The sequence below is a fragment of the Vulpes vulpes genome, chromosome 3 (assembly GCF_048418805.1).
Source record: "Vulpes vulpes isolate BD-2025 chromosome 3, VulVul3, whole genome shotgun sequence".
NCBI classification, from domain to species: domain Eukaryota; kingdom Metazoa; phylum Chordata; class Mammalia; order Carnivora; family Canidae; genus Vulpes; species Vulpes vulpes.
In genome coordinates, this window is record NC_132782.1 from 69,848,332 (window position 1) to 69,863,744 (window position 15,413).

General features: G+C 46.4%; 1 protein-coding gene across 2 annotated transcripts in view; it reads left to right on the plus strand.

Moving 5' to 3' along the window:
- Positions 1–13,348: 13,348 nt before the first annotated feature.
- MARCHF6 (membrane associated ring-CH-type finger 6) overlaps positions 13,349–15,413 on the plus strand; it is an 82,188-nt gene continuing 80,123 nt past the window's right edge. Inside the window, exon 1 of one of the 2 annotated variants that reach the window (XM_072752703.1) lies at positions 13,349–13,668. In XM_072752703.1, coding sequence (XP_072608804.1) covers positions 13,650–13,668 — 19 coding nt within the window. In that variant the 5' untranslated portion in view covers positions 13,349–13,649. The remainder of the gene's footprint in view (positions 13,669–15,413) is intronic. The other variant, XM_072752702.1, reaches the window with a different exon arrangement.

A 15,413-nucleotide genomic window follows, 5' to 3' on the forward strand; every position in this document is an offset into this window, starting at 1 on the left:
TCTGCAGCTCCTATCTCATAGGAGTGTCGAGATTTGAATGAGATATTATTGGACAAGTTCATTGGACAGGGCCTGGCACTCAGCAAGTGCTCAGTCAATGTTAGATGTTATTCAGAGCTTCTGAATGATTGGTCAAAAATTTAAATTAAGAGTACTGTGGAAAAAAAAAAGAGTACTGTGGAGATCAATATGCAAACTATAGATGTAATTGCAAACCAAGGTATCAGAAACCTGGACTCAGAGTGGGGTCAGACGATGGGTGGTGAATGTACTGAAGGGCAGTAGAGACGCAGTCCTGTGGGCATCATTTGTCCAGACTAGATTGTGCCCTTTCCAGGGGCAAAGGAGGAAAAGGGGAATGAGCTGGTGGTGAGCCTGCCAACTCCCCAAGAACTCTGTTTGGGGTGATGCAAGAGCAGTTCTCTAAAAGACAGGCAGATGGAGGGGGGGGGCTGCTGCTGGCTCAGTCAGTAGAGCATGTGACTCCTGATCCCCCCACTGTGAGTTCAAGCCCCATGGGCCTTGGGTGTAGAGCTTACTTTAAAAAAGGGAGAGTGCAAGTGAGCGAGGTAGATCTTGTTGCCAGGAGACAAGGAGGAAGGGGAACCTCACAAACAAACATAACATGTCTGTCATATGCTTTAATGCTCAGAAAGAAGATTTAGGGGTGCCTGGGTGGCTCAGCCAGTGAAGCGTCTGACTGGCTCAGGTCACAATCTCAGGGTCCCGGGATTGAGTCCCCCATCAGGCTCCTGGCTCAGTGGGGCAACTGCTTCTCTCTCTCCTGCCCCTAACCCTGCTCACGCCCTCTCCGTCTCTCTCAAATAAATAAATAAAATATTCTTAAACAATATTTGAACCTAAGAAATTGAGAAGTTCTAGTTAGACTTCAATTACACCTAAACAGAATGGCAGTTGTACCCTGGGTTCCCCAAGTGAGGTTGTGGTTCTTACCCAGTAAACCTAGAAAGAGCTTCTGAATTCAATGGTAACTTTTTCAGGGACAGGAGGAAAGTCTTTGATCTGCCTGACCTGCTTATCTCCAGGGTCTAACAGCACATTCCACTGAAAACCTGCTCCGTAAACGTTCCATGGTAACGGAGACACACGAGAGAGACAGAAGAATTTCCACTTCCGAGCGTAATGCTTTCCATAAATACAGGAGGGAGAGGTGGCAATTCCTAAAGATTCCTTTGGGTTCCCTATATGGTGCCATAAAACCTCTAAGGGAGAGCCTCAGTTTAGGGCAATGACACAATTTCAGGTGAGGAGCCAATCAGATTGGAAAATGTACGTTTCAAGCCAGGAAACCGGAGACAGGGCTAGAGCGGCTGCAACCTCAGCAAGGCCATGCTGAGGCTGACCCCGGCGGTGAGCGCAGAGATTCCCTAACCACTATTTTAGTTTTCTGTGCCTGCCGTAATGAATTACCACAAGTGGAATAGCTTCAAACAGCAGAAATGTATCATTTCAGAGTTCGGGGAGTAAAAGTCTGAAATCGAGGTGTTGGGAGGGTCACGTTTCCTACAGAGGCTGGAGGAGAATCCATTCTTCGCCTCTTCCAGTTTCTGGTGGCTCCGGATGCACCTGGCTGTAGCTGCACCACCCCAGCCTCTGTCTCCGTCTTCAGGTGGCTTTCTCCTCTCCACGTCCCAAATCTCTCTCTGCCTCACTCTTATAAGGACACCCGTCATTGCATTTTTGCTCCACCTGGATAATGCAGGAAATGTCTTCTTATTTCAAGAGCCTTGACTTAATCACACCTGTAAAGACTGCTTTTCCAAATAAGATAACATTCACAGGTTCCAGGGATTAGGGCATGGGCATGTCTTTTTGGGTGCCACCATTTTAGCCTACTATCTCACACCCCAAAAGTAAGAACATTAAGAAGAACAAGCACTCCTGAAAATGGTTGTTGACTGCCACAGAGCTCCTGTGATGTTCTGGAACTGACTCATGAGCTTACACAGGGCAACCCAGCATCCCCCTTTGGAGATGGAATTTGTTACCAGCCTGGGGTGATCTGCCTTAGCGTGGGAAATCCAACACAATTTTAAGGAATTCCTGGGCTATAGGATCCTCTGGCCATGGAAGTTTCCATGGCCAATTCAGGTGCTTTTCTACTCTCAAGGGTGGACTTCTTGGTTCATTTATCCTCGGGGCCCCATGAGCCTATCTGGTTCAACATTTTGTAGAGTGCATGCTTGGGCATTCCAGCTGCATGAGATGGCCTTTTGGGGAAGGGTTCAGTGGCCATGAACACGTGGACACCACTGGTGGCATTCCCTTTTTGTAAATCCTCAACATATTTTATTAGGTTAGAGGCACCCAGAAATCCTATGGTAGAGAAGCCTAGTATTTCCCAACTTGCTTGCAACCCTTTATAGCTTATACTTTGTTCTGGAAGGGAGACCTAGTAAAAAGGAAATGTATGGGTAGGTGTTTACACTGTGTTTGCTCTGGGTTGGCAGGATGAGCAAATGCCAGATTATTCCTCGTTTCTGACCCTCTTTGCCGTCCCAGGGCTGGTGCCAACTGCTGACTCTCATGGGCTCTGGTCCCTACTAGGCACCTGCTCGCCCACTGACATTTTACGTCATCCCAGGATTCAACCGTATTTGCCCTGGACTTATTGATCTTGCTTTGATGTTGCAGCACAGAATGCACAGTCCCTGGTTGAGTTGAGTCCTGCAGCCATTTCCACATTCTGCCCTTTCACAATAGTTGGGGACCTTGCCTTGTTTGTGGGTGAACTTTTGCATACCATGGCCATTAAGTAAAAAAGGACTTTTTAAAAAATCTGGCTTCATTGAGTAGTAAGGTCAGAAATGTGGCAACTCAATCTGAATTTGGATGTGACTTGGAAGGGGTTAAGGGGTTCCTAACTTCATCTTTGGTCTTTTCAGGAGAAATTCTCAAGGCCTGGCCTACATCATATGGATAAGCGCTCTGGGCCCAGTCACTGGGGAAGACCAGCAGGAGTCTGGTCTGACACAAATTAGAACAAGGCTTTATTTCACAGGGAAAATTAAAGGACAATTTTGTAATAAAGAGCTTAGAAGATTCTATAAAATACACTTGTTATTATGAATGTCAATAAGAATACTTTAAATGGGGCAGCCCTGGTGGCACAGCGGTTTGGTGCCACCTGCAGCCTGGGGTGTGATCCTGGGGACCCGGGATCGAGTCCCACATTGGGCTCCCTGCATGGAGCCTGCTTCTCCCTCTGCCTGTGTCTCTGCCTCTCTCTCTCTCTGTGTCTATGAATAAATAAATAAAAATCTTTAAAAAAAATCTTGTTAAAAAAAGAATATTTTAAATGAATACACGCAACTTCAAATAGAAGAGTAATTTTTAAATCTAGCTGTTCTACTTAATGAGAAAGATGTGAATAAAAGGATGTGAAGGACTGTGACTTTCAACTATTACTCAACAGATTTTTTTTAAAGATTTATTTATTTATTTATTTATTTATTTATTTATTCATGAGAAACACACACACACACACACACACAGAGGCAGAGACACAGGCAGAGGGAGAAGCAGGCTGATGCAGGACAAGGAGCCTGATGTAGGACTTGATCCCCGGTCTCCAGGATCACATCCTGGGCTGCAGGCGGTGCTAAACCACCGGGGCTGCCCACTCAACAGATTATTAATAAATAGTGAGACTTGGTAGCCATCAGCTTAAGTAAGTGATCCAATTCAGTAACATTAGTAGTGGCTAAACCTGACTTTCTGGCCTCCCCATGTGCTGCCTTAAGAAAGATACAACACCACCTATGAAATATTCTTTCTTTCTTTCTTTCTTTCTTTCTTTCTTTCTTTCTTTCTTTCTTTCTTTCTTTTTATTTTATTTATTTATTTATTTGACAGAGAGAGAGAGAGAGCATACAAGCAGGGGGAGTAGCAGAGAGAGAGTGAGAAGCAGGGTCCCCACTGAGCAGGGAGTCCAACTTGGGGTTTGATTCTAGGACCCTGAGATCATGACCTTAGCTGAAGGCAGAGGCTTCACTGACTGAGCCACCCAGGTGCCCCTGAAATATTCTTTCTTTCTTTTTTAATTTTTATTTATTTATGATAGTCACACACACAGAGAGAGAGAGAGAGGCAGAGACATAGGCAGAGAGAGAAGCAGGCTCCATGCACCGGGAGCCCGACGTGGGATTTGATCCCGGGTCTCCAGGATCGCGCCCTGGGCCAAAGGCAGGCACTAAACCGCTGCGCCACCCAGGGATCCCTGAAATATTCTTTCTAAAGATATGTTTAACCCAAATCAAATCAAGGCTCCAGGCTAACTTCCAGTTTACAGGAAACAGGCTAAAAAAACAAGTTAAATGGCAACAGGAAGAAGCAGTCAGATAAACTTTGAATGACGGATGTTGTATAAACAACTGTCCTGTGATCTTCCAACAGACATGTCATCAGAAAACCAAAGGTACTGGGACTGTTTTATTTTCATTTTTCTTGTTTATTTTATTTTATTTTTTAGAGAGAAGGAGAGCATGAGTGTGGGAGAGGGCAGAGGGAGAGAGAGAATCTCAAGCAGACTTCGTGTTCCCATCGACAAGGGGCTCCATCTCACAACCCTGAGATCATAACCTGAGCTGAAATCAAGAGTCGGATGCTTAACCCACTGAGTCACCCAGGTGCCTCCTTGGGACTATTTTAGAATAAGGCTGGTGGGACACCTGGGTTGCTCAGCAGTTGAGCATCTGCCTTTAGGTCAGGGTGTGATCCCTGGAGTCCCGGGATCAAGTCCCACACCGGGCTTCCTGCATGGAGCCTGCCTCTCCCTCTGCCTGTATCTCTGCCTCTGTGTGTGTGTGTGTGTGTGTGTGTGTGTGTGTGTGTGATGAATAAATAAAATCTTACAAAAAAATAGAATAAGGGTGGTGACCATATAGACTTAAATTGGTGGCAATTCATGAGGCTAGATAGATTAGATGTTTTAGTTACAGAAAAAAATTTTTTCAGGACACCTGGGTGGCTCAGTCTTTGAAGCATCTGCCTTCAGCTCAGGTCATGATCCCAGGGTCCTGGGATCAAGTCCTGCATCAGGCTCACCATAGGGAGCCTGCTTCTCCCTCTGCCTGTGTCTCTGCCTCTCTCTCTCTGTTTCTCATGAATAAATAAGTAAAATCTTTAAGAAAAAAAATAAATATGGATAATTATAAACAATTGTTGAATCTGAGCTTGAGGATGTATGGACATTTATTGTACTCTTTTCATCACCTTCTCTGTATGTTTTACGTAGATTTTTTTTAAAGATTTTATTTATTTATTCATGAGAGACACACACACATACACACACAGAGGCAGAGGAGACACAGGCAGAGGGAGAAGCAGGCTCCTTGCAGGGAGCTCGATGTGGGACTCAATCCTGGGACTCCAGGATGATCATGCCCTGGGCTGAAGGCAGGTGCTAAACCGCTGAGCCACCCAGGGATCCCTTTCCCCAGGTTTTGTAAACAAATATGTCAGTAACAAGAAACTCTCAGTACTCTATTTTGATGATTTGATTTGACTCAATGGACATCTTTGTTGAGAATATCTGCATGAAGTACTGATATTGAATTTATTACAACCAAGAAATGCAGATATAAAAAGAACAGACACGCTAAATGTGATGTATCATTGTTGCTCAACTGATATTTCAGCTATGATAGGAATTCGTCTCTTCCTAAGAAAGGCCTTCATACACATATTGTTATTCCAGAATCAAAAAAGTTATCTCCTGAAAAATTATACTTCATTTATTCAGCTAATATTTACTGACATGCTACTACATGTCAAGGCGTGTGTTGGCCTCTGGGATACATCAGTGAATGAAAGGCGGCCACCCTCATGAAGGCCCAGAGGCTACAGACCTCTATCTGCACTAGGCAGGATCCGCCCTTTCATGTTACAATGTAGCTTGCTAAAGATTTTGCTTGTACACTCCCTCAAAAATTACATATACCTTTGTTTCTCGATCAGTAAAAAATTTCAGTTTATGTTTAAATGCTGGCAAAGATGTAATTCTGTTATAAAATTAACATTTTATTCTATTTTTAAAAGATTTTATTTATTTATTCATGAGAGACAGACAGAGAGAGAGACAAAGACACAGGCAGAGGGAGAAGCAGGCTCCATGCAGGGAGCCCGATGTGGGACTCGATCCCAGGACCCCAGGATCATGATCCGATCCTGGTACTCCAGGATCACACCCTGGGATGAAAGGACATTCTCAACCACTGAGCCACCCAGGCGTCCCTAAAATTAACATTTTAAAATAAAATTGTTTCATCGCTGTTTTAAAAATATCATAAGTGTAGTTTCTTTATAATCTGCATCCAGGAATTTCCATATCTGAAGTCTTTGTGGGATGATTTTTGCTGTTATGTGAGTTCTTGCTCAAGGTATCTTGTGATATATATATGAACATCCACACATGTATTTGGTTATGCTTATTGTGTACAACTCATTGTAAACTTTTTTTGTGGAGGTTCTTTAAGGGCTGGTGTTATGGACTGAATCATATTCCCCTAAGATTCATTTTTTAAGCCTTAGCTCCTAATGTGACTATATTAGCAGATAGAGCCTTAAGGAAGTAATTAAATGAGGTCATGTAGGCAAGGCTCTAATCCAATAGGATACCAGTCCTTGCAGGAGGAAGAAGAAACACCAAGGACATGGGTACACATAAAAAAGAGCATGTGAGAACGTGTAGCAAGAAGGCAGCTGTCTGCAAGGCAAGGCGAGAGGCCCCAGGAGAGAAACCAACCTTGATGTCATCTTGACCTTGTATTCTCAGCTCTAGAACCGTGACAAAATAAATTGTTTAAGCTACCCAGTCTGTGGTATTCTTTTATGTTCCCAGAAGACCAAAGCAGCCAGGCAGCAGTGCATTCCTCTAGAGAGAATCCACATTTGCTTCTATCAGATGCTTGGGGCTCCCAATGGTCCAAGATCATTTTGAACTGAATTCACTGTCAGAGATTATTTGGCCACTGGACTGATAGGAGTTTGGGGTGCAGTCCATGCCAGGGCTGGTTCATGGGTATCATCAGCAGACAACTTTTCCTAGATGTCTTGGAGAGGGGTCAGCTTTATTTCTGGCTCACCATTGTCCGGAGATAGCAGCCCTATGGGCTTTGGGGAGAATCCTGGTAGAAGGTCCCTTAACAAAGTCTCATGCTGGGCAGGTTCTGGGCTTCTGTAATTATTTTTCTTGCTCCTGAAAGCTGTCAAAACACAAGTTCAAATTTGCCTAGCTCAGCAGAGCAAAAGTAACTTCCAAGTTCCACTTACCTTTTGTCTTTAGATTTTAGCTCAGTAATTTCTTTATCATTTTTCTCGACGTGTAAGAGTATGTTTTATATATATATAATATATGTATATAATATATACATATATTATATATGTATATTACCTAGCATCTTCCAACTGTTGGCTTCAATACCCTAGCCTGCTATATTCTTAGAAAAGGAAACGAACGTTATCATTTTTCTCAGTCATGTAACTGAGAGGTTTTTTTTTTTTTTTTTTTAAGATTTTATTTATTTATTCATGAGAGACACACAGAGAGAGGCAGAGACACAGGCAGAGGGAGAAGCAGGCTCCCTGCAGGGAGCCTGATGTGGGACTGGATCCTGGGTCTCCAGGATCAGGCCCTGGGCTGAAGGTAGGTGCTAAATCACTGAGCCACCCAGGCTGCCCAACCACTGAGCCACCCAGGCTGCCCTGAGAGGTATTTTTAACCAGGAACTTGGTCATGGACTTGAAGCCATCCCTTGAACTACCCTCTGAAATTGAATGTAACATTTTGTGCTTATGGAATTCTTCTGGGAAAAAAGTCCATAGATTTTTATCCAATTAGTTTTTTATCCAATTGCCAAAAGTATTTATGACTGATCCCCCACATTTGAGAACTATGGCTTTGGAGTTCCATCAGCACTTACCAACTTTACCTTTAAAAAAAACTATTTTAGAATAGTTTCACACAGAAACATTGCAAGTACAGTACAAAAAACTCTCATATCACCTTCACTCAGATTCACTAGCTTTTAACCTCTTCCCCCTTTCTCTCATACACACACACACACACACAGTCTTTTTCTGAATTGTAAGCTTCAAGCCTAATCCTACATCAAACCTAAACACTCTAGTATGTATTTCACTAAACAAAGATCTCTGAAGAAGTCAGGAAATCAACACTGATACAACATTAACATTCAAAGACTCTATCCAGGGATCCCTGGGTGGCTCAGCAGTTTAGCACCTGCCTTTGGCTCAGGGCAGGATCCTGGAGTCCGGGGATGGAGTCCCACATCGGGTTCCCTGCATGAAGCCTGCTTCTCCCTCTGCGTATGTTTCTGCCTCTCTCTCTCTCTCTCTGTCTCAAATAAGTAACTGACTAACTAACTAACTAAATAAATAAAATCTTAAAAAAAAAAGACTCTAATCAAATTCCAATTTTGCCAATTGTCTCAAACGTCTTTTTAAGTTTTCTGGTGAAGGATCTCATCCAGAAACTCACATTACATTTTAGTTGTCATGCTTCCCCCAGTCTGGAACAGATCCTGTCACTCCCTTTTTCTGTCCTTGCCAGCTTCGGATGACCTTCAGTCTGGGGCCATCTGCTGTTTCCTCAAGCGCAGAATCAGGAATGCATTTTTGGCAAGCTTTGTTTTCTCATTATATTAGTTGGTTCCATCACTGGTGATGCTGACCACCCTGATCATTTAGTCATGCAGATTGTCTTCACTGTAGTTCCTCATTTCTTTTGTAACTGTTGGAAAATAGTTCAACAATATGCCAAAATCCTGTTCCCATCTTACCCTAAATTGACAACTCCAGGCTGAATCATCATAATGGTTGGCAAGTCATTTACTCTATCATTTCTTTTACATTTATTAGTTGTCATTATACTGCAAAGGGAGAGCTTTTCTTTCGCCCTAGTTATTCATGTCACCACAAACTCATGGATTCCTATTTTTTTCAATTTGTTAGAACCCATTAACTGTAAATATTTCATGCTCAAGTTGTCCCCAGTTTGTCCAATGGGAGCCCCTTTGAGCTGGTTTCAGCATCTTTTGAACATGCCCTCATCTGCCTTTGAGCATTTCCTTAATTTCTCTTATAAGATGTTCTTGGCTCATTTACTTTTCCTGCTCCAGCCCAAAAATCTGATAATCAGAATTTGGGTTCCCTTTCTTTTCCACATGAATACTTAAAAAATATTCAGACTTTATTTTTTTAGAACAGTTTAAGGTTTAGAGCAAAATTAGGAGGATGGTACGGAGGTTTCCCATACACCCCCTGCCCCTACACATGCATAGCCTGTTATCAACATTCCCACCAGAGTGGGACATCTGTTACAACTGATGAATCTACATTGATATGCCATAATCACCCAGAATCCATAGTTGACATTATAGCTCACTCTTGCTGTTGTACATTCTTTGAATGTGGACAAATGTATAATCACATGTATCCATCATTATGGTATCATATAGTTTTGGTTCCTTTCAGTGGAATATGGTTCTACAAAATTGATGCTGAACAAGCATAAATATGGTAATTAGGCAAAATGCTTTAGTATAAGCTTAAATTGTTAACATTAACAAATTATTGGGGTGCCTGCATGGCTCGATGGTTGAGCATCTGCCTTTGGCTCGGGTCCTGATCCCAGGGTCCTGAGATTAAGTCTCACATTGGGCTCCTCCCTCTGCCTATGTCTCTTCCTCTGTGTCTCTCATGAATAAATAAATAAAATCTTAAAAAAAAAAAAAAGAAACCAAAATCTACATACTCAATGTGTTCAGGACTATTCAGGTATCATCACTGCATATAGATCCTCTCAGAGGACACAACTAGGAAATATGGAAGTATATATATTTTTATTTATTTATATTTATATATATATTTCCCAGTTTATATAATATCTAATATGTATCTTATATAATACATGCCTATAAATTTCTTTATCTGCTTATATTTTTAAAGCAAGTTCATAATGATACCTACATTTCCAATCCAAGACCTCTAGCTTTTCTCCTTTCCTTGTTAGTATTTTCTTCAGTGTGGGAAAGTGAGCATTATTCTCAATATCTTTACTTATTTTCTCAACATTATCAATTGTCCAACCATATCGGTCTTCTCTGTCTGCCACCTACATGCCTCTCCCTTTCGGCTCCCATGTTCTTGACCACATTGCTATTTTATTTCACTGCAGAAGGCAAGAAAAATAGAAAAGAAAGGTGGAAGGGAAGGGAAGATGGAAGGGGAAGGGAAGACAGGAAGGAAGGGACAAGGAAAAGGAAAGAAAATAGGAAGAGTTTAGTATTAGGTAATGCCATAAATTGCCTTCATATATATCTTTTTAAGATTTTATTTATTTACTCATGAGAGACACAGAAGCAGAGGCGCACACAGAGGGAGAAGCAGGCTCCTCGCAGGGAGCCTGAAGTGGGACTCGATCGCTGGACCCAGGATCACACCCTGAGCTGAAGGCAGATGCTCAAACCGCTGAGCCACCCAAGTGTCCCGATAATTTGTCAATGTTGACAATTTTAAGCTTATAGTAAAGCATTTTGCCTAATTACCATATCTATGCTTGTTCAGCAACAATTTTGTGCAACTGTTGCAAAGTCATGGGTTTTCATATAAACATGGGCTCACAGTAAAAAGTTGAGTTTAAGGTCAGTGTGAAGAGGGTGGCTGTTAATGGCAAACTGGTGAGGTTTAAAACTTGGGAGGCCCACAGTTGATTCTGGTTCCTCTTCTATGTATATGGCCACAAGCTAGTTACTTATCAGTTGTGAGTCTCAGATTCCTCCTCCGTAAAATGAGTATAACATTTACTACACAGATTGCTATTAATGTTCATTGGACATAATGAGTTTGGTTAATTATTGTTATAGTTTGTGCCCAAAATATAGTCTTGCAGGTCTCCTCTTGCTCATTTTATTGCCATATGGAAATCCAGCATCACTATAGTATCCTCATGACACAGTAGACACACAAATGAGGCTAGAGCTATGTGTATGTTTTACCTTTAAGAGTTTGTTTTGAGGGATCCCTGGGTGGCGCAGCGGTTTGGCGCCTGCCTTTGGCCCAGGGCGCGATCCTGGAGACCCGGGATCGAATCCCACGTCGGGCTCCCGGTGCATGGAGCCTGCTTCTCCCTCTGCCTATGTCTCTGCCTCTCTCTCTCTCTCTCTCTCTCTGTGTGTGACTATCATAAATAAAAATAAAAAAAAAAAGCTTGTTTTGATCAAAATAACATTTGTTCCAGATTAAAATTCTGTATCTATTTTAACATTGGTTTCCTTGGATAAAAGTGTGGCAAATGAAAATATTTTTACATAACATTGGTGTTCTCATTTGCAAACGGTAATCCTAATATAATGCACATGTATTATTTTGTCCTCCCCTTTCTCAGGGGAAATGTTACTTTCATCACCTCGATAATGTAGTTCAGTGGCAGTGTCCATGTTTTTACAGATCTCGGCTCTTTAGCATAATCATTTGGTTCAGGGATGGGCACCTACCTGGACCAATTACCCGTCCTTCCCTGGGAATTTTTAACTTGGCACTAGAGATCATCACCCACAGCCCATCTGATGGTGAGGCTAAAGATGTAAACTTGAGATCTACCAGTGGCCTTTTTTTCCAGTGGTATGGAGGAAGTTGGCCTGACAGCATGAAACTTGTATGTAGGGAGAACCAGAATTTAGGGATGAGGGCAGAGAGAGGGACTCTGGTTCTAGCAGTCCTTCAGGTCCATTACACCACTACTCCTGCCACAATTTGTTGAGATCAACAGCACACTCCAACATTGCCTACACGTTTAGTTGGGTTCTTGTCAGTGGCAACCAAGAGTGACTTGTCTATGTATCTCAAAAGGCTGTTGTGAGGGCCAGTGTTTGGTATGTAGCAGGGACTCAGTGAATCAGCTTATTACTCTTATATTTAACTTCCAAAGGCTAAACGATACAAGGTTGGGGTAATTCTCAACTCTAGAAGCAAAGTTTCTTGAGTTTCAGTATGTAAGACATGTAAAGACAAGAGGGAGCCCTCCACCCTACCACATATACGCGTTTCCCTCCAATCTGCGGCATGCTGCCCTGAGGTGTATATACCTGCCCTGGAATATTACCAGCGCTTCCTTCAGCGAATCTCCAAGTCGGTCTCCCGGAATCCCTCCCCGTACGCCATGCAACAGGAGGCCGGCTTTGGTGGTCCTGAGCTGTGCTCCGGGACTGAGCTCGGTGAGAAATGCTCTGCCACAGGCCTCACGGGGGCGTGAGCTCAGGTTGGGGTTGGCTGGGGGCGGGGGATGGGGGTTGGGCAATGAGCTTCCTTCAAATCAATCTCTTGGGAGATAGTATCAGCATTTGAAAGGAAAAGCTTAAAAGTGATCAATTCTCAAGCTCAGTGGGTGCCCGTCATTGTGTCAAGAATTTGCCTTCTTGTGTCGGGAAACAGCGAAGTCAGCCAGATCAGTGACATTAGTTGTCACGAGTTGCTCTCTTTTTGGAGGACTCCGCTTCACCATTTTTATGCTGTATCTCACTCTGATTTGGGAGGCTGGAGGAAGGGGGTCTTTCCAATTCCTTTCGTCACACAGATGGAAAAGATTGCCAGCATCCTTGAATCTATGTCTGCAAATCATCCGCATATTGTTTAAAATATTTGTGTTGTGTGTGGATGGTTACTTTGCTTTCTGCTCAGGCGAGTCAAGGGTGGTGGCCTTTCTAAACCGTATTTTCTTTTTAAAAGTATTCTATTTATTCATTCCTGAGAGACACACAGAGAGGGGCAGGGGCACAGGCAGAGGGAGAAGCAGGCTCCCCGAGGGAGCCCCATGTGGGACTCGATCCCAGGACCGCGGGATCACGCCCCGGGCTGAAGGCAGGCGCTCAACCGCTGAGCCCCCCTCCCCCGGGGGGGGGCATAAACCGTATTTTCCAAATAAACCTTCGCTGAGAGAAAAGGCAAGCTCATGCTGAGCAAAGGGGTGCGGCGGCGGCGCAGAGGCGGGCCGGGCTGTCAGCGGTGCGCGTTCCGGTCCTCAGCCCGGGCTCGACCGACGTCCTTCCAGCCGGCTCTCCCCAGGAGGGACCCCGGCAGCGTTGGCGCGCGTCTTCTTCGGTACTTCCTGGAAACGTGCGGCAGAACGCCCCGAGGGCCGAGCAAACATGCACATTCCTGGGCCTCTGCAGACGGGAGGGACGCGGAGCCCGTCTGGTCACCCGGAGGATCCCCGAGCCTCCCAACCCCGAGGCAGCGCGGAGCCGGGCACCCCAGGCCCGCCGCCCTCGCCCTGCCCCGCCCCGCCCCAGCCGGGGCCGGAAGTGACGGCACACGTCGTCGGGGCGCTCCCGCCCCTTCCGCCCGGCGCCCCGCCCAAGCCTCTCCGCTCCGCTCTCCCCGCCCCCCTCCCCTCTCACGTCCGCTTTCTGTCAGCCTGTGTCCCTCTCCCTCTCCCCCTCTCTCCTTCCTGTCGCTTCCTCTCTCGCACCTGAGCACACGCACCTGCCCAGGCCCGGCTCCGCTCCCGCCTCCCTCCTCCCCTGCCCTCCCTCCCCACCCCGGCCGGAAGGCTCCGGCCCCGGCCGCGGGAGCCTCGCGGCTGCGTCACCGCCGCCCCCCCAGACAAGATGGACACCGCCGAGGAAGGTAAGCGGCGGCGCCCGCGCCCTTGCAGCAGCGCCTGGGTTCGGGCCAGGCCCGCGCCGACCGCGGCGCTCGAGGCGGGCGGCGGGCCTGGGCGGCGCGGCGCGGCGGGGCGCGGCGGGGGGCGCCTTCCTCGGGGCGGGGGCGCGCGGTGACAGCGGCGGGGTCGGGGCGCCCGGGGCCGTTTGCCCGCCGAGTGGCCGGCGCGAGGGGCGGCGGGGAGCGGAAGGTGACCGCTCGGCGCCCCCCGCCGTTTCCCGCCGGTGCGCACGGAGGGCGGGGGCGCGCCGGGGCCGGGACTCCGCGCCGCGGGGATCGGGGCCCGTGCGGCCTCCCCCCCCCCCCCCCCGCCAGCCCGGGGCCGCGCGGTGGTCGCCGCTCGGAGGGTGGGGGCGGATTCCACGCCCTTCCCCCGCTCGCTTTGGTCTTCCTTATTGTGGTTTCGCTTCTGGCCGCCCCGGCGCTCCCCGCGACAACAAAACTTCTTTGTTGACTCTGAAACTTCGCGAAAAATGCCCCGCCAGGTGACGGCCGGGCGCGGCGCGCTGAGCCCCGGAGAGAGCCTCGCCCTCCGCGGCCCGGCGCGCACAGCGTAGTTCACTGACGGGGAGGAGCGGGGTGCTTCGGGACTCTTTTGTTTCGGCGCGGCTGACTTTGTGTCGGATCCCTGGCACCCGGGAAGCAGGGTTTTCTGCGCTTTGTGGGGTGAGTGCGTGTGCCTCGGGCCCGGTTGTTGGGGAACAGGTAACCCTCGTAAACGGAGCGCGGAAGGTGTGAACACCAGTGAGTGTTGGGGGGCGTCGGCCCGTCCACCGAAGGTAGATTCACTTCCAGCGCCTTCATCTTTTTAGAATCCGTCAGATAGTGTCATGAGCCTCTAGGGGAAATCGGTGGCTTATCCCGTGCCTTGATGGCTTGGTTGTCGGCGACGATGCCTTTACGCCTCGGCTGTGTTCTGTGGGAACGTGTGTCCCGCGCCCCCCGGACCGAGGTGTTGGTGGCTTTACGTGAAAATCCTGGAGCACTGCCGCGGCGTGCCGCAGTAGGACAAGTTAGGTACTGTCTGTAACGAACTGGGAGATTCGATTTCTCAGGTAGTAAGAGCCTCGGCTGTGATGGCGTCTGCGCGACAGCTTGCAGGGCGCGCCCGTGCGGCTGCACCTGGCCGGCACGGTAGCCCCAGCGACCGGGCGGTACTAATATTTTTTACGGATGTGGAAATCCAGGCTTAGTTATTTTAACAGCTTGTCCGAGCTTCACACACTAGCGAGAGATTCGAACCTGTAATATCGTGATTACACATGGAGTTTTCCGTTCATTGGGCTTCAGTTGTGTTTATTACACACAGTGAGTGAAGCTGGTTGCTGCAGGAGACTGCTGGAAAAAATAGTAAAGTGAAATTGCTGAGAGGTTAGGAATTACTTTGCTTTTGACACATGGTCCTTGTGTGTAAATTTCCATCTGCATAGATTTCAGGTCATTTTGGATTCACATTTTAATGACTCAGTCTAGTAAGGCAAGTGTTTACCGCTTGATGTGTGCTGGCATATTACATTAAATTCCATTTTTTGAGCCTGGACACTTAGTACTTGCATACGTTTACGGTGCTGTAGTTCGTGGAAACCCAGGGATTTGCACGATCTGAGGGTTTATATGGAACCATGAAAGATTGATTTTCAGTGTCCTTCTACTGCTTAAACACTTTTTTCCTTGTAAAGTTATAATTGGGTTAAGGTATAAATGATTTT